The 23,987-nt window shown below is 34.9% G+C and overlaps 1 protein-coding gene and 2 long non-coding RNA genes across 3 annotated transcripts; 2 read left to right on the top strand and 1 right to left on the bottom strand.

Moving 5' to 3' along the window:
- Positions 1-589: 589 nt before the first annotated feature.
- On the bottom strand, positions 590-1,117 carry LOC149495513 (uncharacterized). Its single transcript, XM_089723184.1, has one exon. It carries the CDS (start codon positions 1,115-1,117, stop codon positions 590-592), a length of 528 nt encoding a protein of 175 aa, XP_089579310.1.
- Positions 1,118-7,427: 6,310 nt separating this feature from the next.
- On the top strand, positions 7,428-10,890 carry LOC149495514 (uncharacterized). Its single transcript, XR_016321495.1, has 2 exons — positions 7,428-7,946; positions 10,583-10,890. It is a non-coding gene; the product is annotated as an uncharacterized LOC149495514 (long non-coding RNA).
- Positions 10,891-12,316: 1,426 nt separating this feature from the next.
- Positions 12,317-13,430, top strand: LOC149495515 (uncharacterized). Its single transcript, XR_016321119.1, has 2 exons — positions 12,317-12,422; positions 13,072-13,430. It is a non-coding gene; the product is annotated as an uncharacterized LOC149495515 (long non-coding RNA).
- The last annotated feature ends 10,557 nt before the right edge of the window (positions 13,431-23,987 follow it).

A 23,987-nucleotide genomic window follows, 5' to 3' on the forward strand; every position in this document is an offset into this window, starting at 1 on the left:
GAGTCAAGTGGAAGAGTCAGGGTTGTGCTCCAGCAGCATGCAAATTTTGTCCAGAACTCTGACCTCTGCCCCTACCAACAGAACCACGGCCCTGCTGGCCAATAAATCTAGTACCAGATGCCGACGGTGTAGAGATAGGAGGTCTAGACACACTACCCATGGAAGACTGGGGTGGCATATATCGCGACGGAGGAAATGGGCAGTCTCTAGCATAGTGTCCCGTCTGGTGACACCTAAAGCAGGTGTTAGGATCAAGATTACAGTCTCCTTTATGAGCCTTGCCACACCTGCGACAGACAGTCAAACTCGGTCTGCTGCTACCTGAACTGTGACCACTACTGGAACCACCTGAATGAGTACTCTTTCTTGGCCACTGTCTCCTTTTATCTTTTCTTCTACCAAAACTTCCTCTTCCTTGGAGTTGAGAACTTGAAGAATGAGCACCCATAACGAAGGATCCACTCATCCCTGGTACGCCTAGAGTCCTAAGCGGAGCTGCAGTTCTATTACCCCTTCTGTCTGAGATAACTCCATCAGACATGTATTTAGCCTCCATTTGCCTGGCTAAATCCACCACAGCATTAAAATCTTACCCCCTCTGCTGGAATAGAGTTGCGTACACAACATTCAACCCGCTGATAAACCTGTATACCTTTGTGGCCTCATCAGGTACAGACCCCGGAGCATACCTGCTCAATTCTATGAATCTGGTAGCATACTCATCTACAGACAAATTTCCCTGAACCAAGGACTCAAATTCCCTCATTTTGGCCCTCCTAGTTCCTTCTGGTATGAAGCGGACAATAAAGAGGGAAGAAAATTGTTGCCAAATCATCCCATTAACAATAGGCAAAACATAATCTCTGAACCACATTTCAACCACACCCTCCATTCTGCAGCCTGCAAATATGATGGATCTCTCGTCATCATAACCCAACTCAATGCAGAACTCTCTGATTCTGGCTAGAAAGGAATGAGCATCTTCAGTGCCTGTAAACTTAGGTGGTTTGTAACGAATGAACCTGTCATAAAGGTTATCATTAGCAGCCCTCGGAACAGTAGGAGGTGGAGCCGGCTGAAATGGTTGCACTGCTGGGTCAGGCATAGATGGATGCATCTGTTGCTGTTGCTGTTGCTATTGAGTCTGAAAGAACTACTGTTGCTGTATCAACATGTCGTTCATAGCCGCTATAGCTCGCTGAAGTCCAGTCATTAGTGTGGTCATTTCTGTAGGATTTTCAGTCATATTTTCTTCGTTATAAATTCCCTGGATACCTTCTTCCTGATTATTTACATTTCGAATACGTCTACCCCTCCGGTGTCTCGGGTTGGCTGGATGCCCGGAATAGGCTTCGTCTGGAGCGTCTTGCTCCGTGTTTCCGAATGTTCTTCTCCTAGTATTCACCATGCTGAAATTCAAAGTATAAAACGAAATTCATTAGAACGTAACAAGACCAATCCTACTAACAGCAATTATATCATTAGTCTAGCTTAAAATATGACTCTAACAGTAATCACGCTGAAATGTAAGAGGCAAATGATACTATATCAAGATGTGACAGAAATAACTCCGTAGTCATTCCTAAAATCATAGACTTATGCTCTGATACCACCTTTATCACGACCCATCTCCGTAGGCCGGACCGGCACTAGGGCCCAGGTAAGCTTAAGGCCCCCGAGGCCCGTAGTAAGCCGAAATTACTCAACTTATACATACCACACCATTTAGTAGGAACAGTAAGCCCATACAAGTTAGGATATGAAGATAAATACTTATTAAAAAATCCGACCCAAGTTTAATTATCTCAACTAAGTTTAGCTTGGGCCTAATCATGATCAATCACATTCATAATATGGGCATACTGATTCACCTGTGTCTAATAATACCACAAATCAGTATAAAGTAACACATACGGCAAAGCCCAATTGAAAATACACGACCCTATAACTGCGGAGTTCAACAACAATTAGGAAATGGAATAGTGTACATATTTAATAACACATGTTTAACTCATAATAACAAAAGTTATAAATTTACTTTTTGTGGCTCTGCGAGGAAAATGACAGAGCTTCAGTTGAATCAGCAGCTTCCTACTACCTGAAAAGTTTGGAAAGAAGGGGGGTGAGTTTTGCAACTCAGTGAATAATAATAAATAATACACACCACATACAGTCACACGAAATGCACCCTAATATACTGAATGAACACACAACAGTCAATCATATGGTATAACATCCGCACCCACAAACAATATCACCTTCAAATAATCACATCACGTGGAAATTAGTCAGTGGAGTCACCGAATCCCCGATGAGCCGTCCTCCCGCATGGCTCATCCACTCACATGTGCACCAGGGAGCCGATCCCCCATACTGGTCGACCGGTCTAATCCTCACTTGACCAGCCCTCTCATTATTTTTCCATTCTCTCTATTCTTTTCCATACCAACAGGAGGTAACCCGGTCGTCTCCGTCAAATCTAGATCATCAGGCGCTCACAACAGGAGGCCACCCTACGGGCTGCGATCAAATCTAGATTATCAGGTGCGCCCAATAAAGAGACCAACCTGTGGTTTTCCATATCACACAGATCATAGCAGTAGGTGCACACGGGGGCGCCGATCTACCATTTACCCGGCCAAATTTCATATCATATTCAGGATCCATATCACATATACCATTCTCACAAACTCATGGTGACCCACTTCATCCCAATTCCACACAAACAAATCACAGTATAGTCACAGCACAAATAATCAGACAATTCATTCATCATAATACACCAATTTCATCCAAATGCACAATTATATATAAGTATAATTATAGTGATCGTAACATAATATATATGATAAAATACTTATAATATATTGTAAATATGTAAATAAAAATATAATGTTTATAAATAAATGTTATGCAAATGCAGTGTTGATATGCATTATTTATTATTACTCACAGTGATGGAGAACTAGGCTCTAGCTCTGATTCTGTCCGGAAGGAGCACTAGATGGACCCGGGCGATCTAAGCAACATAAGAATGACATAGGAAAGTGATTGTATCAGGCATAGGACTTATTAAATTGAGGAATCAAGAAGTTGATTTACTAAACTATCTACATATTTAATTCTAAAAATTAAACTAGTTTCTACCGAAATTTCGACAGCATCTCCCCTAAAAATTGGACTATCCACCTGTTAAAATATTAACAATATATCTAATATTCCTAAACCACACAACCCATCCATCAGTCAATCAATCAAATCAATTTTTCCCATCCTCCATCCGAAAAACAATATCAACATTACCATTCAACCATGATTTATAAATTAAAATAACTTTCAACTTGTCCCAAGTGTAACCATTATCAAACATTCTTGCTTCACGTCAATTTTATCAAATAAATAAAATCATTTATACATGCATATATAAACAAATCTTATACCATTAATTTAGTTAGCTTCATAATAACTCTTATTCCAAATATATATATATATATACCTTTAATAATCATATATAACTACAATTCATAAACTCTTTTAACTTAACTAAAATTCAATTCATAGTTCCTAATAATAATAATTTTTAACAAAATCCTCCAAATCAATCTGCAGAATCAATAGCCAAGGGTTTCAATCTATACATTAACTCAATTTATACTTTAATCCCTTTAACTAGAATTAGAAACTTATGAATTCAACCTAAAAAGAGTCAGAATACAGCTTACCTAGCTGCAAACGAGCTGAAAATCGAAATTTTCTGGTTAAAATGACCGTCAGTAGTTCTAACGCTTAAAACCCAGTTCTGTTGGCGTTAGCTTGATCGAAGCTAGGGCAGATTGTGGTAGGTGAAGTTGCTAGAAGGGAAGGAAGAGCTCAAACGGCCGATCCTTGGTGGTCGGAGGCGTGCTGAAGGCGGCAAGACAGTGGCGTAACAGATCCGTTGAGGCGCGATGCTTGCTCGATCGAAGGCAGAGGGAGGCTGGGTCTGCTCATGCCGCGCGATCTGATCCAAGGAGTTGGCAGAGTCGCTGACGGAGCTGCTGCGACGTCGAGTTACAGCGAGGAGCGACAGCGGAGTGGCGGTGATGCGCGGCTCTGCTGCTCTGCCCCTGTCTCCCCAAAAACGCAGGCGCAATGAAGAAGAAAGGAAGAAAGAAAGAAAGGAAAGGAACAAAAGAAAAGAAAGGAAGAAGAAGAGGAGGAGGTGGCGCGGTGGTGGCAGTGCCGATGGCGTGGAGGTGCGCTGGTGAGGGAGGGGGGTGAGTTTAGCGTTGGAGATAAAAAGAAAGAGAGAATTTTCTAGATGGTTTGGGTCGAACTGGTTCGATTCGGTTCGGTTCGGCCCAAATCTTCGATTTTCGATTCGATTTTTCATAGTGTTCGCACTAAAATATTAATATGAATTTCCAGGCTGTCGGTTCATTAAATTTAATTGGAAAATGTTTTGAAAATAAAAATTCGGGTTGTTTCACATACCATATTTAATATCCATCAAATAGTATTACCATATTATATTACATGGCCATATAATATGTACATATTACCATGTAATAGTACTACCATATTATATTACATTACCATATCCATCAAATAATATTACCATATTATATTATATTACTATATAATATGTATATGTTACCATATTTAATATATACAATATATACTTGTCACGACCCGTTTCCATGGGCTGGACTGGCTCAGGTAAGCTTAAGGCCCCCGAGGCCCGTAATAAGCCTCAACCACAAAAATTCAACCATATCAATATGAATCTCATAATTATATTATACTTTGGCCCAAATCTAACATCTTAAATATTTGATAGTTCGAGCCCAATTATGATACAAAACATCCTTAATGTGGGCTAATAAATTCATGCAAAGGTAGTCACTGTGAGAATCTTACTAGCCCTAGTAGCTACAAAAGATTGGTCTCTACACCAACTAGATATTAACATGCTTACCTGCACTGATTTATTGAGGAAGACATCTACATGTTACCTCCAAAAGGTTATTCTGAGGCTGCTAAGGGGCAGGTATGCAAACTTAAGAAGTCACTTTATGGATTAAAACAAGCTAGACGATCGTGGAATAAAGAACTCACTTCCAACCTGCTGACTTACGGTTTACTCGGTCACCAAATGACCATATTCTTTTCAAAAGGGATCAGGAAACACATTTTTAGCCCTACTAGTGTACGTTGATGATATACTCATCACAGGACTCGATGAAACACTCATACAAGATATTAAGTCTTATTTACACAGTATTTTCATAATAAATGATCTTGGTCAAGTAAAATACTTTCTGGGACTCAAGATTGCTAGATCACAAACAGACATATTTTTATCCTAAAAAAGTTCATCAAAGATTTACTTAAAGATGCAGGACTCGACAAGTCAAACCTAGTACAAACACCTTTGGTATAAGGACAAAAACTTATATCTGAAATGGGATGTCTCATGGAAGAGCTTGAGTATTATCGTCATTTGGTAGGCCTATTATTGTACCTCAGCATGACTGGACTACACATCTCTTTCGGGGTTCAACAACTTAGCCAGTTTATACAGAACCCCTATGAAGGGCATCTTCAAGCAGCATTACACTTGCTTCGATATCTTCGTGGAACTGCCAATTTGGGATTGTTCTTTCCACATTCGAGTCCTCACACCATTACAGCTTACTAGGATGCTGATTAGGCAACATGCACGGTCACGCCCCCTGTCTCCCAATGCGTATTGTATTATCCTGGCTCATTTTTTGATATTCTGGAAAACAAAGAAGCAAACAGTCGTAAGTAGATCAACCGCTGAAGTGGAATATCGTAATATGGAAAACACCACATGCAAGCTTCAATGGATTACTTATCTCCTTTGTGATCTTCAAATCTCAGCACCCAAACCCATCCGCTCTTCTGTGATAACCAAGCGGCAAACCACATTGCCGTGAATCTAGTCTTCCAAGAACGGATCATATCATATTAACATCGACTGCCACGTCGTCCGCAACTAGATTCAGCAAGGGTTCCTTCAAACCTCTCATATACCATCCAAACACCAACTAGCCGACATCCTCACAAAAACCCTAAATCACCAAACCTTTAACACTCTTTGGTCCGAGATGGATTTGGTCTCATTTCCGACCTAAACTCCATCTTAAGCGGGGGTGAAAATCATGCCTTTTCCAAAAAAGAAATGCCAAATACATAGTTTTGCCCTTGAACTTTTTTCTTTAACTGTATGGCATCGTAAGCATTTTGAATTACCAATTATACGCCTTAACTTTTATTTAATCACCCTAAATTACACGAAGATAAAGGATGCTTGGAAAAGATCATTAAATTAATATTTATCTCACTTCATTACTCCTATCTCACATTACTATAATATATCTACAATAAGATAAAATTAGAAAAAGATCATTTATTATTGTTTAGAATACTTAAAAAATGATTTATATTTTGGAACAAAACAATCACACTAAAACAATTTATATTTTTCAATGGAGACAGTATATATCTATATATCCACATCGTAACTAGGGATGGAAATGGGATAGTACCCGCGAATTTGGAGCTATCCATACCCGTATTCGTTTAGAATTTTACTACCCTTATATGTCTCAAATCGGTTTAAATATTTGTATCTATTACAGACCCGTTTAAAGTATCCTTTAAACCTATAAGGTATCTGCAAATTTTAAACTATCCAAACATGAACTTATTTAAAATACATCTTTTACTAATAAATAGATGGGTAACTGTGGGTACCCATGACCAAACTCGTCTAGTATTTTAGGCAACGTGTGACGAGTACCTAGAAACCTATACTTGTATCCTAACCGTATCCGTTGAGTTTTATTTCACTATCTGTATTTGCCTTAACCTATTTCTAACTATCATACTCTCATGAACGAATTACAGCAGCTCGAATATCCTAAAATACTTGTCTCGCTTCCATTCCTAATCATAACCCGAATTAAATTGTAAAAGGTAGAGATGGCATGTTTGTAGAGTAAAGGGAATTATAGATCTCTTTTTTAGTGTTTATGTCATTGGACGTGCTTACTTGTACATATAATTAGTTTTCTTGAACGTACGTTGCACATTGTTTGTGTTCGTTGATTTTTACACATTGCAAGTAAATATAATTCAATTTTATATATAATTTTTTATTATAAATTAAAATATTATGAATTGTTTATATAACTAAAAATCTGAGAGCATCTATAAAATATTAAAAAGAATATTTTATGAAATAATAAAATAATAAAATTAACAATTAAATAATTTATTAAGGAAATAATATACTTATAATAATAAAATATTATTATAATATATTTATGAAACGACCCGAAAATTTAATTTCGTAGAATTTTTATTTAAAAACTAAATTTTTTATTTCAACCAATGAAATTATACCTGCTAGTATTTTATTATTGCTAAATTGGACCCATAAACCAATTCGATTTTTCGAAAACCAAGCGAACAAACTCAAAAACCAAGCAAATTGAGCCAAATCATTAGATTAGACCAAACCGGTTCGAATCGAACCGGAATAGTCTAGAAGCCCAAGATTTTTTCTTTCTTTTCTTTTGTTTTTCTTTTTCTTTTTTCTTTTTTTTACTTTTTTTCTTTTCCCCTTCTCCTTCCTTGCGCCAGCACCAGCGCCGACCTCACTCTTCTCTCCCTCCCCTTTCATTTTTCGATCACCGGCGACCAGCCCTTTGCCGCCATCTCCCTGCTGCCGTCGCCTCCTCACCGCGCATCTCCGATCGTTCCTTCTCTCTCTCCCCATTCACTTCTAGCGAGAGCAGTAGTCGCAGGAAGAGTCGGGACTCCTCATCGACTTTCCGGTGACACCAGCCCATAGCCGACCAACCACATCGTCTCCAGCTACCACCGCTCGACGTCGCTCTCTCCTGCTCACGACTCTAGTGAGCACAGCAGCTCAGGTGAGCAACGATTCTATTTCAATCAACTTCAGCCACTTCAGTGGCTCTGAGCTTTCTCTCTCTTCGTTCCGGCGAGCACCACCACTGCCTCCGGTCAAGCAAAATTCTGGTAGTGTGGTACTTGGGTATTGGAATTAATTTTGGTTACTTCCTAGAAATTAATTAATTTCTAGCATTTTGTGGCTAGTCAATTTAATTTAATTATCGTATTACCCAATATATTAAAAAGTGTTGATTCAATTAGAAGACTTTAATTAATTAAAGCCAATTTAAATTAGCACCAAACAAATTTAATTGAAGAATTTTGATAATTATATTAATGGAATTAAAGTGTGGATTTAATGTAGATTAGATTGAATGTATTATTGTTGTCTTGATAGAAAATTAAGAATATTGAATAAGAATTAATGGTGGGAGCTGTTCATGTGGGTCCCGAATATACATGGCACAACCCAAGAGGGTTGTTAGAATCACGAATGAGAAATGCTAGGTTCCTGAAACACTATTCACACGACTAATAGTTGGGAAAATCTGATTTTTGACTATTAATTGACACTATAACTGCATTTTTTTAAGGAAATGTGTAAGTTAGGGTGTTTATTGTAGATCCTGTGAAAGAAATTAGAATGATTGTGATATGGTGGCAGCCAACCTAGCTACTTGCTTAAAATTTCTGCTTTGATATGAGGTATTTGACATGATAAGTTAAGTTTCTGGTGGTAAATGAGTCAACTAGTGTTTATAATAAAGATTTTGATTGAGAGACCTTGATTTTCTTAGGCTGGCAGCAGCCATTTTAGTGTAATTCTTGAACTAAATCTGTGATATGAAGTAAATGAAGTTGTAAATTGAGTTCTTGATTGGAAATGGGTTAATCATCGTATAATGTGTAAGTTTAACCAAACACTTAAGGTTTCTTTGATAAAATGGCAGCAGCTATCTTCAATTATTTCCATTGATTTTTGTTTGACATGGTACAATTAAGGTTGTAAATCTAATTCTTGCATGGAACTAGTTAGTTGGTGTGATCCATGATTTTAAGATAGAAAAACGCTAATTCTTTTGGCGAATTGACAGCAATTACCTTGATTTTTCTATGTTGTTTTACAAGGATAAATATATGTAAATGAACGTACTTTTAAGATTCCATGATGATTGATGTATAAATATTTATTTATGATTTGAGAGACGAATAAAATGGGTTCGTTACCTGAAATTTTGCTTGGCGAGAATGATGATTCACATATTATTAAGTTGTATTCGGGATCTTAGTTATATAATGATAAAGAAAAGAAAAGAAAGAGTGAATTATAGTTGGCATATGGTTACTACAAGCATAAATATACGGATACTTTAAACCAGTAGAATGTGGTGGTTAAGTAAATGTTTATTTTCATTTATTTGTTATTTTATGTACGAGCTTAACCTTAGATAGCGAAGCTTGGATTGTTAATAGCTAAAGTTTTGTATTGTGATTAAATATTTATACTATTACTTGATATGGAAGAAGGGAAATTAAATTGTTTGATTGCCCGATGGATGGGCTGTGTGTGTAATGGTTGATGGATGTAATATTGCTGATATTCGAGCAGGTAGATAGTCCAAATTTTAGGGGAGGTGCTGCCGAAATTTCGATAGAACTTAGATTAATTTTAATTAACAACATAATTAATAATTTTAGTTAGATTAGTTCTATAACTTGGTACATAATAAATATAGTGCTCTGATTATTTATTATCTTTATTACTCATTTAATGATCTACATATTTATTTATTTATTTATTTATTTATTTATTTATTTCCATTATTATTGTTATTATTGTTATTTATTTTATCATTGTTTTTTATTGTTAATACTATTTAATTATTTAGTTATTTGCATTGCATTATGATGTTTAATTGATTAATATGCTTGCATTTAATTGCAATACTTGATTAATTGTGTTGTGATATTGCTGTGCTTTGTTTGTGTGGAATTAGAATGAAGTGGGTCACCATGGGTTTGTGAGACCGTTTCTGTTATACGGATCCTGATTCTGATTTATGTTATATTCTGATTCTGTTATATGGATCCTGATTCTGTTTCTGTTAGCCGGGTAAATGGGAGATCGGCGCCCCCGTGTGCACCTACTGTTACCGTTACTGTTAACCACAGGTTGGCTTCTTTATTGGGCGCACCTGATAATCTAGATTTGATCGCAGCCCGCAGGGTGGCCTCCTGTTGTGAGCGCCTGATGATCTAGATTTGATGGAGACGACCGGGTTGCCTCCTGTTGGTATGAAAAAGAAAAGAGAGGATAGAAAAACAATGAGAGGGCTGGTCAAGTGAGGATTAGACCGGTCGGCCAGTATGGGGGATCGGCTCCCTGGTGCACATGTGAGAGGATGAGCCATGTGGGAGGACGGCTCATCGGGGGTTCGGTGACTCCACTGACTAATTTCCACGTGATGTGATTATATGAAGATGTTAATGATTGTGAGTGCTGGTGATTTGCCATTTGTGTGACTGGCTGCGTGCGCATATAGCTAGTCGGATGACTAGATCGATATATTTACACATTTGTGTGACTGCATGTGTTGTGTGATAATTATTTCTGCTTAGAAAACTCACAAGTCTTGCTTGATTTTTTTTTCAGGAAGTAAGTTTTTCTTTAATCCGATTTAGGCTATGATTCTTCGGCACCGGGCAATAGAGAAATTTTCTTAGTTTCATAATTATTTTAATATGTAGTCATGTGTATAAAAAAGCTATGTATACCAAAGAGTTAGTGACTCCGCAGTTGTAGGATTTATCTATATTTAGTCGTGTACTAACGTAGACAAAATAATTCTGTAAGCCATATTAGAATGTGATGTATTGTAAACTAGGCCCGAACTATAGAATGCTGTAGAAGATAAACTTGGGCCGAGAAATAATAGAATATTGAAATTTATACCGAGATAATATATTCTAGTGTTTCAGGCTTACTACGGGCCTCGGGGGCCTTAAGCTTACCTGGGCCCTAGTGCCGGTCCGGCCCATGGAGTCGGGTCGTGACAATTTATTATGAAAATAAAATTACTTGTCAATCAATTTAAATTTTCTTATAACAGTTTCAATTTTAGTAACTTAGTTTTTTTTGTATATAATATAATACCATAAACTATATATATTACTAAAATATGAGAAACCAGTATTAGCTATTATGGTAAGTAATATATTAATCAAATTGAAGACTTAATAAAAATAATAATTAAAAAATATTATATTTTTACCATATTTAATATGTACATTATATAGTATAATATAACCAATAAAATTAAAATGCTTAAAAATATTATATTCTTATCATATTTAGTATCCATTAAATACTATTACCATATTATATTATATTACCATATAATATTTACATATTATCGTGTAATAGTACTACCATATTATATTATATTACCATATCCGTCAAATAATATTACCATATTATATTATATTACTATATAATATGTATATATTACCATATTTAATATATACATTATATACTTCATTTAATATTATATTATATGATTTCGGTTTAAATCTGTCGGTTTCAATTATAAGAAAGGTGAAACCAAATAGTATTATATTATTTTATATAATAGCTTATATAATACATAATATAAGTTCTTATTTTATCTATTAGAATTTAGATTTACATAAAAAAATAATATGACTCATAAAAATTCAATTACCATTATTATTTCGATCAATCGAATTAATATATTTAATTATATTTTTTTAATCCATAAACTTAGTAAGGGCATTTTTGGCAATTGAAATGTTCCCTATCCATTCCCACTTTTATACATATTATAAATAAATAAATTATAAGTAAAAAATTACAATAAACAAAACATAAGTCAAAAGGTTAAAATAAATACTCTATACATTTTTTATTAAATAATTTTGATTTGATAGATTCGGAACTTGAAAACTAATTCTTCCATTATTAAAATTAAGTATTACTAATTCGTTTATTAATAAGATGTTATAAAAGTATGATAAAATTTTGTTTTAAATTCTACGAGTATAAAAGTGTAGTAAATACCCAACATATACTACAATTTTACTTAAGATTTAAAAATAAAAGTAGATATATTGATTCCTCTTTCTAGAAGTTGTACTTGCCACCGTATATTGTCACAAACATCTAAAACTCTAGCATTATTATTACTATTGTATTAGAAGTCTTGAGTTTTAACCATTATTCTAAAAATCAGACCAAACCGTCGGTTCGACCAGTTTAACTGGGAAGTGGATTATGGTCCGATTCGAGTTGAAACGAAGATGTGAAATGAATGTATGATATTTAAGCAAACATACTAGGGATAATATGCTTATGCTTCATCAACACAAATCAAGAAACACAAAGAACAACAGCAATTTAATATCAATGGCAATCATCACTCAACGCCCTTACATGGGGATCATGGTTTTATGCTTTGTTTTCTTACTCATTTCAGGTAAAATATCATTCTTCCCTTTCTATCATCTAAATGCATACTTTTTTTTTTTTAAAATGAACTGAAAGATAAAAGATTATTGCTTTGGTTGAATCTTTTACTCTTATCAGCGAGCTAAGCAAGGTTCATTTTGAAATTGTTAATGAATCGGCACAATGGAAACTTTTGGAACCATTGAAATTCGAAACTAGAATCAAATCCTAATTGAAATGAAGAATTTGATGTTGATTCCAAACCAATTTATATAAAAAAAATAATTTTGAAAATTGATCGAGAAAATTGGTTGGACTATTAGAACCGAAATCAAAAATGGAGAGACTTAATTCAAGTTTCTATTCTCCAATTAGAGAAAATAAAAATGTCAGTTCTGATTTTGATTTCTAGTTATATTACAAGATAAAAATTCAATTGTAGGTTCATTTACATAATTGCTAGCCTTTTGCATCGTGTACATCAATTAAGAGTTTGTTTTGAAAATGATAAAAAGAATAAATTATATAATTAGATTTTTAAAAAAAATTAATTAAAACCAAATGAGATATTTCAATTATTTAGCAATTTAATAGAGTAAAAAAAATTTATGTTTAATTATCTTGAGGACTCGGATTTAGCATTTTTCATATTATTTTTATTAATGACTTTGTGGCAGGACCGACAGTTGCTCTACATTTACGAGAGTGTCCAGGGTCATGTAAGGAGCTCCCAAATTGTGCGCAGGCTTGCCGAGCGAAAGGATTTCCAAAGGGAGGTGAATGTATTAATATTAATCCTTTTGTTTTAAGTTGTTGTTGTTTTGACTGATGAGAGGTATGGTTGAGAGGGCTTAAACTTCCATAATCAAGAAAATAATTATGCGTCAACTAGTTATAATCTGGTTGATGTCTTAAGTTTGGCTCTTTTCAACTGTAATTTGGTAAACCAAGGTTCTTTTACCCATATTAATTAAATAATCATGTCATATTGGCTCGTTGAGCTTATAATAAATAATAATAATAATAATTATTGATATGTGCCTAATTTACTTTAATTTTATAAGTTGACTTTGCTTTAATGTATTAGTTTGATCTATATTTATATATGAAAAGTTTTCATTTTTGGTGTTATTTTTATATAGAAAATTTTGCTTAATTTGGTAACTTTGAGAACTATACCAACATGAAAAAAGTTATCTTACCCTTTTTTTAGTTCTTTGTGAAGCTTTTAGTGTGAGAGATTCTTATGATAGTGGCAGATAATGTGAATGAATTTTAGAGAATGAATTTTTTACATCAATTTCCATAAAAAAAAAAGAATGGGCTAATATAGGTTATATAAGCACTAATTAAAATGAAGTTTGAATAGAAAAAACCACAAAAATTTCAAGTTGACCATATTGAAATGAATTCTTACGGATTTCGCCGAATAGTTAAAAAATTGCACAATATTTAAATTGCACTTTCAATAACCAAAGGCAATTGGAAGGTTAGATGACCACAAATTTTTATATTTCCATACAATTTTCCCAAATAAAGGATAAAAAATGAATTTTTTCCATAGGTTAGAGCATAAACTTCATGTTTGCAACTGTTTATATTCCCTTTATTCCAATAAAGTATTTAAAGGCTGAAACATAATTTAAAGCATACATTGATACAAGAGTAAGAATAAATGAGATATTAAGGGTGAATTAGAAAAAAATGACAAAAAATATTAGTTAAACTACTTTTTTAATCTTGGTGAAAAATTAATTGTTCCTATATTTAAAAATCAGAGGGAGCAGTATTTAACAACGTGCATTACACATTAGTACTCGTAATAATTATTTGTCTTTTATTTTTTAATTTTAAATATGTTTATCGGTATTGGAAAAAAAGATAAATATATCAGGTGATTTTTATTTAATTATATTTTACTTTAAATATTATAATATGTATGTAAATAAAATGAACAAATATTAAAAAAATAATTGAAATGGAATGCATAAATAAAATTTTATGTTTGAAACAAGTTGGAAAAATAAAAATAATTAACACTCAAGCTAAATAATACTTGTAAGATTAAGAAGTAATTAATCGATAAGGACAAAATTCTTTTGTTTTATTATTGGAAGTAAAACAATAAAATTAAATAATAATATTAATTTTTTAATTAATTTAATTGAATTTTTTTCTTGTTTTCTTAGATTTATTTTCTATACAAGTTAGCTAATATAGGTTAGTGTAGATATCGATTTATCATTTATTATAAAGTAATTAACTCTTTATGCAACAAGATAATTTACTAATTAATTTTAGGAAGTTAAAATATGAATGTGATAATAAAGTATTAAGATTCCTAATTTAGTGAAAATATTAATAATAAATATTAGATTTTTTATTTTGAAATTTAAGCAAGAAACTAATATGATCAATCTTATTTAAGATTTTAAATAAATAGTAATTTTTTATTAAATTTGTAGCCAATCAAAATGGGTATAATTCATGTCAAAAAAGTGGGGATAATTAATCATATTTAAATTTAACCATGCTTTTTTTTGTCCATTCCAATGTGTTATATCTATATATATATATACTTGATAATTATAATTAGCAATATTAGAAATGAAATGAAACAAATTTGCGTATACAAAGGTATAAGAAATCTTAGTTTATTGAACAAACTTAATTCTTCGGAAGCTTTTAATATTAAATAAGGAAATCAGAAAATTTGTGAGAATTGAACAAATAAAATCAAATTACATAAAATAAAATAGCTTATATATATATATATATATATATATATATATATATATATATATATATATATATATATATATATATATAATCCTGAATCAAAAGAAATCATTAAAAATCTAACTTGACAATCTCTTCTTTCCTCATTTCTTTTTTTCTTTTTTTTTTTTTTTATAAATTTTCTTGTTTATTAATAGCCTTTTAATAATCTATTTTCTAACTTTTACTATAATATATTTGAGTTTTTTGAATTATCTACTCTATCTAAAACTTTAAATCTTGAGAGAATATTAATTAAGACTTTTAAAATTTAACAAAATGTAAATTATTTTTTTTCAAAATGAAATTAATTAATAATAATATAAGAATTACAAATAATCATACCTTATTATTAGTAGCTAATGGAATTCGCTGATCTTTTAATGAAATAAAAGAATTCACATTATTTTGAATAATGAAACAAAAAAAAAAAAAAATTAGTTCTTTCAGTTGATGTTGATAAAATATATAAATCTTCACGGCAATAACTAGTTCGTTAATTGATTTGAACGACAAAATAATAATTTCTCTTGATCTTCTATACCTGGATCGCTTTCCCAGAAATTCGTAATATATGACGAACACAGATGAGTTTCCGCCACAATCCACTAATAGCATTAGTGGAAAAACAGACTGTACTACCAAGCTCTATTGCTCGAAGATCGACACCTGCAAATCAAAATGTAAAATCTCCAACCAAATAAAATCAAATATCATATTTTTATGTATAATAAACCCTCACAAAACAGGGATCACCCTCATAAAGGAGGGACAAAAAAAAACTCCAAATATGGAGACAAAACAACAATAATAAAAACTAAAAAAAAAAATCTATTATAAAATATAAAAAAATAGAGAATATAAAGAAACAGAGTTGAGAGAATGTAGAAAAAGTAACTCTTATAAAGAACAGAGTTGAAAAATTTAATCTCATTGCTTCAAAACCCAATGCTACCCACTTTTTTTCAGTTCCTATTTGATGAAGCAGCTTACTACAATGGCATCAAAATTTTCTTCAAAACTTATGGTCATTCATCAACTAAAAGATTTCAATACATGCTGAGGTACAATAATAGGCCTACCAAATGACGATAATACTCAAGCTCTTCCATGAGACATCCCATTTCAGATATAAGTTTTTATCCTTGTACCAAAGGTGTTTATACTGGGTTTGAGTTGTCGAGTCCTACATCTTTAAGTAAATCTTTAATGAACTTTTTTAGGATAAAAATAAGTCCGTTTGTGATCTAGCAATCTCGAGTCCCAAAAAGTATTTTACTTGACCAAGATCATTTGTTATGAAAAAACTCTGTAAATAAGACTTAATAGCTTGTATGAGTGTTTCATCGAGTCTAGTGATGAATATATCATCAACGTACACTAGTAAGGCTAAAAATGTGTTTCCTGATCCCTTTATGAAAAGAATATGGTCATTTGGTGACCGAGTAAACCGTAAGTCAGCAGGTTGGCAGTGAATTCTTTATTCCTCTATCGTCTAGCTTGTTTTAATCCATAAAGTGACCTCTTAAGTTTGCATACCTACCCCTCAGAATAACCTTTTGGAGGTAACATGTAGATGTCTTCCTCAATAAATCAATGCAAGTAAGCATGTTAATATCTAATTGGTGTAAAGACCAAGCTTTTGTAGCTACTAGGGATAGTAAGATTCTCACAGTGACTAACTTTGCAATAGTAGAAAAACTTTTTGAGTAATCTGATGTGGAGCAACTTGCACTTCAATATTTGGAAGACTTGGATTGATGTAAACCAAGGAAAAAGACGCACTCCCATGCCAGACTCTGGAAGTGCAGGACGCGAGACATGCCTAAGACTAAGAATCTCAGGCACGCCTGTGTCACAGATAGCCTGACCATGCTAGACTCTGGAAGTCCTAGCACGCCCATGCCGATGGGTCCAGTTACGATTCGAGTTCCAGCACGTCCGTGTCATGCCAAGCTTGCCCCGTGCTAGCCTTTGAGAGTTCCAGCACGCCCGTGCCGCCGCCCTTACTAGGGTTTTGTCTAGTTACATTTTCTTTATGTTATTTTTAGGTTCTTAATGTTTAAGCCTAAACTTATAGATAGTTTATTTTGTATTATGAACTTACTCATTATCTTTGATCATTATTCATATCAATAAACTTCTTTGAGAATCTATTTCTCTATTTTATTTCGTCCGATCATACGTTATTGATCAAAACTCCTGGCGGAGTATAATAGTTTTTGCCATTCACGCAATCGTCCTGTGTCAATTGGTATCAAAGCCGAAAGGCAAAATATCCCCATGGCCGACAATCATGAAGCACGACTCACAGCCATAGAGGCAAAATTCGACGAGTTAACTGAATAGATTGGACAGTTAACTCTCGTAATTCAACAAGACAACCTACAACCTACAGCTGCAACAGCAGGGCTGAATCAGCAGCAACCAAACTTTGCAAGACACTAAAATCATTATGATGGAGACTGAGATTACCGAGGCAATGGTGACAACTTTCATGAAGGATACAAGATAAAGGTATATCTTCAACCTTTCTCAAGATCGTTAGATATTAAAAGCACTCTTGATTGGCTAGCGGAGGTTGAACAATTCTTTGAGTTCATGAATGTTGAGGATGAACGCAAGGTTTCTATTGTAGCCTATAAACTAAAAGGAGGTACAACAGCATAGTGACATTCTGTTCAAAACGAATGCCATCATCGAAGGATTGAACTTGTGCGGGATTGGATTTTAATGAAACAGATGATTGAACAATGTTTCCTCCCCAGTGATCACTCTCAAATTCTATACAACAGGTACCATGATTATTTTCGAGGAAACCGAAAAGTTGATGAGTATACGGAAGAGTTTTTGAGACTACAGGCTCATTGTGACAATTGTGAAATCGAATCCTAGCAAGTAGCTCATTACTAGAGGGGATTGAACCATGATATTGTGACATCCCGACCCGGCAAAGCGATCCTAAGAGGGTGGATAGAGCGAAGCTCCTGGCTAGCTTCTAGGATGGCAGGCTAGCTAGAGTAGTGGAATGCGGGACACATGAATGAATCGAATCATATATTGAAAAGGGGGAAACTAATCATTGGAGGCGCCTTTTGGTGGAATGGCTGGAGAGTTGGAAGAACTCCAGGGTTAAGCGTGCTCACTTAACGGAAATCCTAGGATGGGTGACCTCCTGAGAAGTTTCCCATTTCACCTGCGGGACAAAACCGTGCGGTTCTTGCTAATCTTGTATGGGGGATTTGGCTTGATCCAAAGCGGACAATTCCTCTGGTGGTTAGAGTCGAACGTGATAGATATCATGTGTATGATGGGTGTAGCTACGATTTTTACATTGGCAGATGCAATTGAGATGGAAAAATGTGTGGAGGATCGAATTAATTGGCAGCTTAGACAACCATCCAGTCGTACTTAGAATTTCAGGCAATCCTACTCATCCAGACATCAACAGTTTAATAGAAATTTTCGGTGGACAGAATTCAGGAGCAGTAACCCCTGTCAATAACTGGAATTCACAATAGCCCTCAACCAAAGAAAAGAAAGACTCCCGAGATAAGGCTCCTATAGTAGATAGAAACAACAAACCTAATTCGTACTAGAAACCAACCAGAGACTATTGTTACTATTGTAGAAAGTAAGGGCATACCTCTAATGTATGTCCAGAGCGTACGGGGGCCACTGACGGGCGTCGGCAAGTTAATGTAGTCAATGAGGTGACTAAGGTTGAAGAAGTGGAAGACAAAGAAGATGGGACCTTAGCAGGTTCAGAAGACGGTGAAGTTACATATTTGATTCAAAAGATTTTATACTCTCCAAAACAAGAAAGTGACACTCAACGGAGAAAAATCTTCCAAGCTAACTGTAAAATTGACGAAGCAGTGTGTCGACTTATCATTGACAGTTGCAGTTGTGAGAACTTGATAGCTAAGCAGCTGGTTGAAAAGCTCAGTTTACCAACCGAACCACATCCTTCACCATACAAGGTAGGGTGGATTAAAGAGGGTCCAACAATTGAAGTAAACCGGGTTTGCAAGGTTCCTATCTCAATGGGAAAATCATACTCAAACTATGTTAGTTATGATGTTGTGGATATGAATGCCTACGGAGTATTATTGGGACGTCCATGGTAGTTTGACGTGGATGCATTACATAAGGGAAGAGAGAATTCATACTTGTTTACTTGGAAGAACAAGAAAATCATTGTCTTACCTTCTAGATCTTCATCCAATGCTTTTAAAGTGGAGGGGAAATCTATACACTACAAAAAAAACGCCACATTGCGACCGATTTTTGCGACTGACTTAATTTGGTCGCAATTTTGTGATCGATTTGCGACCAATAGGCAAGCGGTCGCAAAATTTAGAGCTGAAAATTCCCGCGAGATTGATTTACGATTTGCGACCCGTGTAATATGGATTTGCGACCGATTTTGTGACCTATTTGCGACTAAGTGTTTTTCTGTCGCAAAATGGCGCGCGTCAAAAAAAGGGATAAGTTCTGAGACCGATTGGAGACAAAATTGCGACCGATGGCTTGCGACCGATTGTTTGAGTCGCAAATCGGTCGCAATTTTGGAGCTTAGTAAAATGACATCGGCTCATTAAAAATTGCGACCGACGGTTATGATGTTTGCGACCGATTTGTCGGTCGCAAACGTTAGGGCTTTAAACGCCACGCCCTCTCTTTTTTCTTTCTTCTTCTTTCTCTCTTCTCCTTCTCCTCTCCTCTCCTTCGTCCGCAGCGCCGCTTCGGCCCCTCCTGACACCGGTCCAGCCCACCTGACGCCGCCAGCCCCGCTCCTTTTGCTCTCCGGTCACTCCATTGCTGCTTGGAAACTGCACTAAGGTGAGTTTTGGTTTGCGATTATTTTTTCCATTTTTTTTTTTTGCAATTTTATTTGTTTTTATGATAATAAGTTATGGTTGATTTTGTATATAGAGTTGCGATTAGAAATTTATAGGGTACCGTTGTTGTTATTATTATTATTATTATTATTATTATTATTATTATTATTATTATTATTATTATTATTAGTACTGTTCTTATTATTATTATTATTATTATTAGTATTAGTATTATTAGTATTATTGTTGTTATTGTTACTCATTCTTATTCTTCTTCTTATTCTTCTTATTCTTCTTATCTTCTTCTTCTTGTGCTTGTTCTTCTTTCTTATTCTTCTTATTCTTCGTCTTCTTGTTCTTGTTGTTGTTCTTCTTCTTCTTCGTCTTCTTGTTCCTCGTGTTGTTGTTCTTCTTCTTCTTCTTCTTCTTCTTCTTCTTCTTCCTCTTCTTCTTGTGCTTGTCCTTGTTCTTCTTCTTCTTCGCCTTCTTGGTTCCTGTTGTTGTTGTTCTTCTTCTTCTTCCTGTTGTTGTTGTTCTTCCTTCTTCTTCTTCTTCTTCTTCTTCTTCTTCTTGTGCTTGTCCTTCTTCTTCTTCTTCTTCGTCTTCTTGTTCCTGTTGTTGTTGTTCTTCTTCTTCTTCTTCTTCTCTTCTTCTTCTTCTTCTTCTTCTTCTTCTTCTTCTTCTTCTTGTGCTTGTTCTTCTTCTTCTTCTTCTTCTTCTTCTTCTTCGTCTTCTTGTTCTTGTTGTTGTTCTTCTTCTTCTTCGTCTTCTTGTTCCTCTTGTTTTGTTGTTGTTGTTCTTCTTCTTCTTCTTCTTCTTCTTCTTCTTCTCTTCTTCTTCTTCTTCTTTTGCTTGTCCTTGTTCTTCTTCTTCTTCGCCTTCTTGTTCCTGTTGTTGTTGTTCTTCTTCTTCTTCCTGTTTTGTTGTTGTTCTTCTTCTTCTTCTTCTTCTTCTTCTTCTTCTTCTTCTTCTGTGCTTGTCCTTCTCTTCTTCTTCTTCGTCTTCTTGTTCCTGTTGTTTGTTGTTGTTGTTCTTCTTCTTCTTCTTCTTCTTCTTCTTCTTCTTCTTATTATTATTATTATTATTATTATTATTATTATTATTATTATTATTACTGTGATTGTTATTATTATTATTATCGTGATTGTTATTATTATTATTATTATTATTATTATTATTATACACTCACACGAAGGACCACGATCGTAATACGTTTGTCGACAGACGTGCGCTGAGCGTCAATGTAAGTAACAATGAATAATATTTACATTTACCCTCTAATCATTGCGAATATGTACAAAGTTCAATATAATAAAGCTTGCAATTGCATTGATTAATTAATTTTTTGTTTTCAGGAGAACTATACTACAGCTCGGGAGCGTATTGTTACTTCTCAGACCGATGAATCCGAAGCTGAATCAAGAATTGACGAGGTAGCGCTTTATCTCGAGGCTGTAGGGGGCGAGAAGAAGAGGAAGGTATACAGCATCGGGTCTCAGGCATCACAGTTTTACTGCGGCTCAACAGCTCACGCTTCTACAGCCAGCGCAGCACCACAGCCAGAGCACACTGACTCGCACTATAATGATGATATACGAGCTCAGCTTGCTGATCAGCAGAGACAGATTACAGAGCTTAGAGCGCATGTGATGCGGCTGTCCGGTGAGCCCCGTGCTGGTACTTCTTCCTCTGATCCTGCGCCTGCTACAGACCGACATGTTTCGACGTCTCAGCAGCAGCCACTACCGGCTCCTGATCCCGATGCTGCAGACGATACCTTGGTCACCCCTCCTGGCGCTACATCACATCCAGCAGGTACTCCTCCCGGCGATCCGACATCGGATCCTGCAGATGAGCAGCAGCATAGATTTGATTTTGGACCTTTTTAATTTTTCATTTGTATTTTGATATTTTAATTTGTTCTGTACAATAAAAATTACATTTTTTTATTGTTCTTGAATTGCGTGTGTGATATATATATGTATATATGTCAATTTTCACAGGTGCAGAAAAATTTTGGTTTCATAATAATATTTAATTTTTTTTTAATTTTGCGACCGATTTGCGACCGATTTGATACCAAAAATAAAAATTTTGAATTTACAATTAGCGACCGATTTAAAAAAATTGCGACCGATTTTTTGCGACCAAATTTGCAACTGAATTTCCAATTAAACCACGACCAAAAATTGCGACCACTTATTCACTTTTGCGACTGATTATATCGGTCTCAAATTTGCGACCGATTGTCTCATCGGTCGCAAAATATGTTTTCGACCAGATGTTTTGCGACCAAAATATTTCAGTCGCAGATCGGTCGCTAAGTAAAATTAGCGACCGATATTAGCCAATCGGTCGTAAAATGGCATTTTTTTTGTAGTGATAGTAGTTGTTTCTTCCAACGTGCATGAATTATTTGGTGCAATGGAGAAATCTGGAGGTGCATTGGCATTGTCGAACAAACCAGAGGCAGACCCTAATGAAGGGGCACTAATAACACCACCAATCAAAGAGTTGCTTGACGAATTTCATGTTGTATCAGAAGAACCTTCGACACTCCCACCTTTGCGTGACATTCAACATCAAATCGATGTCATCCCTAGATCGAAGATACCAAACTTGCCCCACTATAAGATGAATCCAAAGGAAAGTCAGATCCTTCAAGAAGAGGTGGAAGAATTATTGAAGAAGGGCCATATTTGGGAGAGTATTAGTCCTTGTGGGGTTCCTACTTTATTAGTACCAAAAAAGGATGGGACTTGGAGGATGTGTGTTGATAGTCGAGTAGTAAACAAGATCACGATGTAGTATCAATTCCCTATTCCTCGTCTAGAGGATATGCTAGACCAGCTATCAAGATCTATAGTGCTCGCCAAAATAGATCTTCGCAGTAGGTATCATCAAATCAGAATCAAGGAGGGGGATGAATGAAAGACTGCATTCAAGACCAAGGAAGGGTTATATGAGGGGTTGGTTATGCCATTTGGGTTGTAATGCATCAAGCACATTCATGCGACTTATGACTCAGGTTTTGCGTCCTTTCTTGTGCAAATTTGTGGTTGTTTATTTTACTGATATTTTGATTTTCAGTCGCAACAAGGAAGAACACATTCAACACCTTCGAGGGGCGTTAGAGGCTTTGCTGAAAAATGAATTATATATCAATCTTAAGAAGTGCAGCTTTATGATGGAGCGGATTCTATTTCTTGGGTATATTGTTAGCTTGGAAGGAATTCATGTTGATGATAGAAAAATTGAGGCCATTCGAAATTGGCCTATTCCCAAGAACATCACTGAAGTTCGCAGCTTTCATGGTCTTGCCACTCTCTATAGGCGGTTTATCAGGAACTTTAGTAGCATCATAGCTCCCATCACAGATTATTTGAAGAAGGAGAGAGTTTGACAGTTTGTATGGACTGAAGCTGCAAATAAGAGCTTTGAAGAAATCAAAGATAAACTTACTTTCGCCCCTATTCTTGCTTTACCTGATTTTTATAAACTATTTGAAGTAGATTGTGATACTTATGGGGTTAGAATTGGTGGTGTCTTGTCTCAATCTAGAAAGCCTATTGCATTTTTTAGTGACAAGTTGAATGAAACTAGGCAAAAATGGTCTACTTATGAACAAGAGTTGTATGCATTTTTTTCGAGCTTTCAAGACTTGGGAACATTATTTGTTGGGGCATGAGTTGATTGTTTACACTGATCATTAGGCTCTAACTCATTTTAAAACTCAAAAGAAAGTTAGCAAGATGCATGCACGTTGGGCAACTTATTTTAATGCTTTCCATTATGTCATCAAGAACAAGTCAGGTACATGCAACACAGTAGCAGATGCCTTGACCAAGAGAGCAACCCTATTGATCACAATCAAGCAAAAGATTGTTGGGTTCAACTTTCTTAAAGATTTATATGCCTCGAATGAAGATTTTGCCGACACTTAGGCAAAGATTGATGCTAAATAGCCTACC

This window comes from Jatropha curcas, chromosome 6 (assembly GCF_041381405.1).
Source record: "Jatropha curcas cultivar XTBG-Jc1 chromosome 6, XTBG_Jcur_1.0, whole genome shotgun sequence".
Classification (NCBI taxonomy): Eukaryota; Viridiplantae; Streptophyta; class Magnoliopsida; order Malpighiales; family Euphorbiaceae; genus Jatropha; species Jatropha curcas.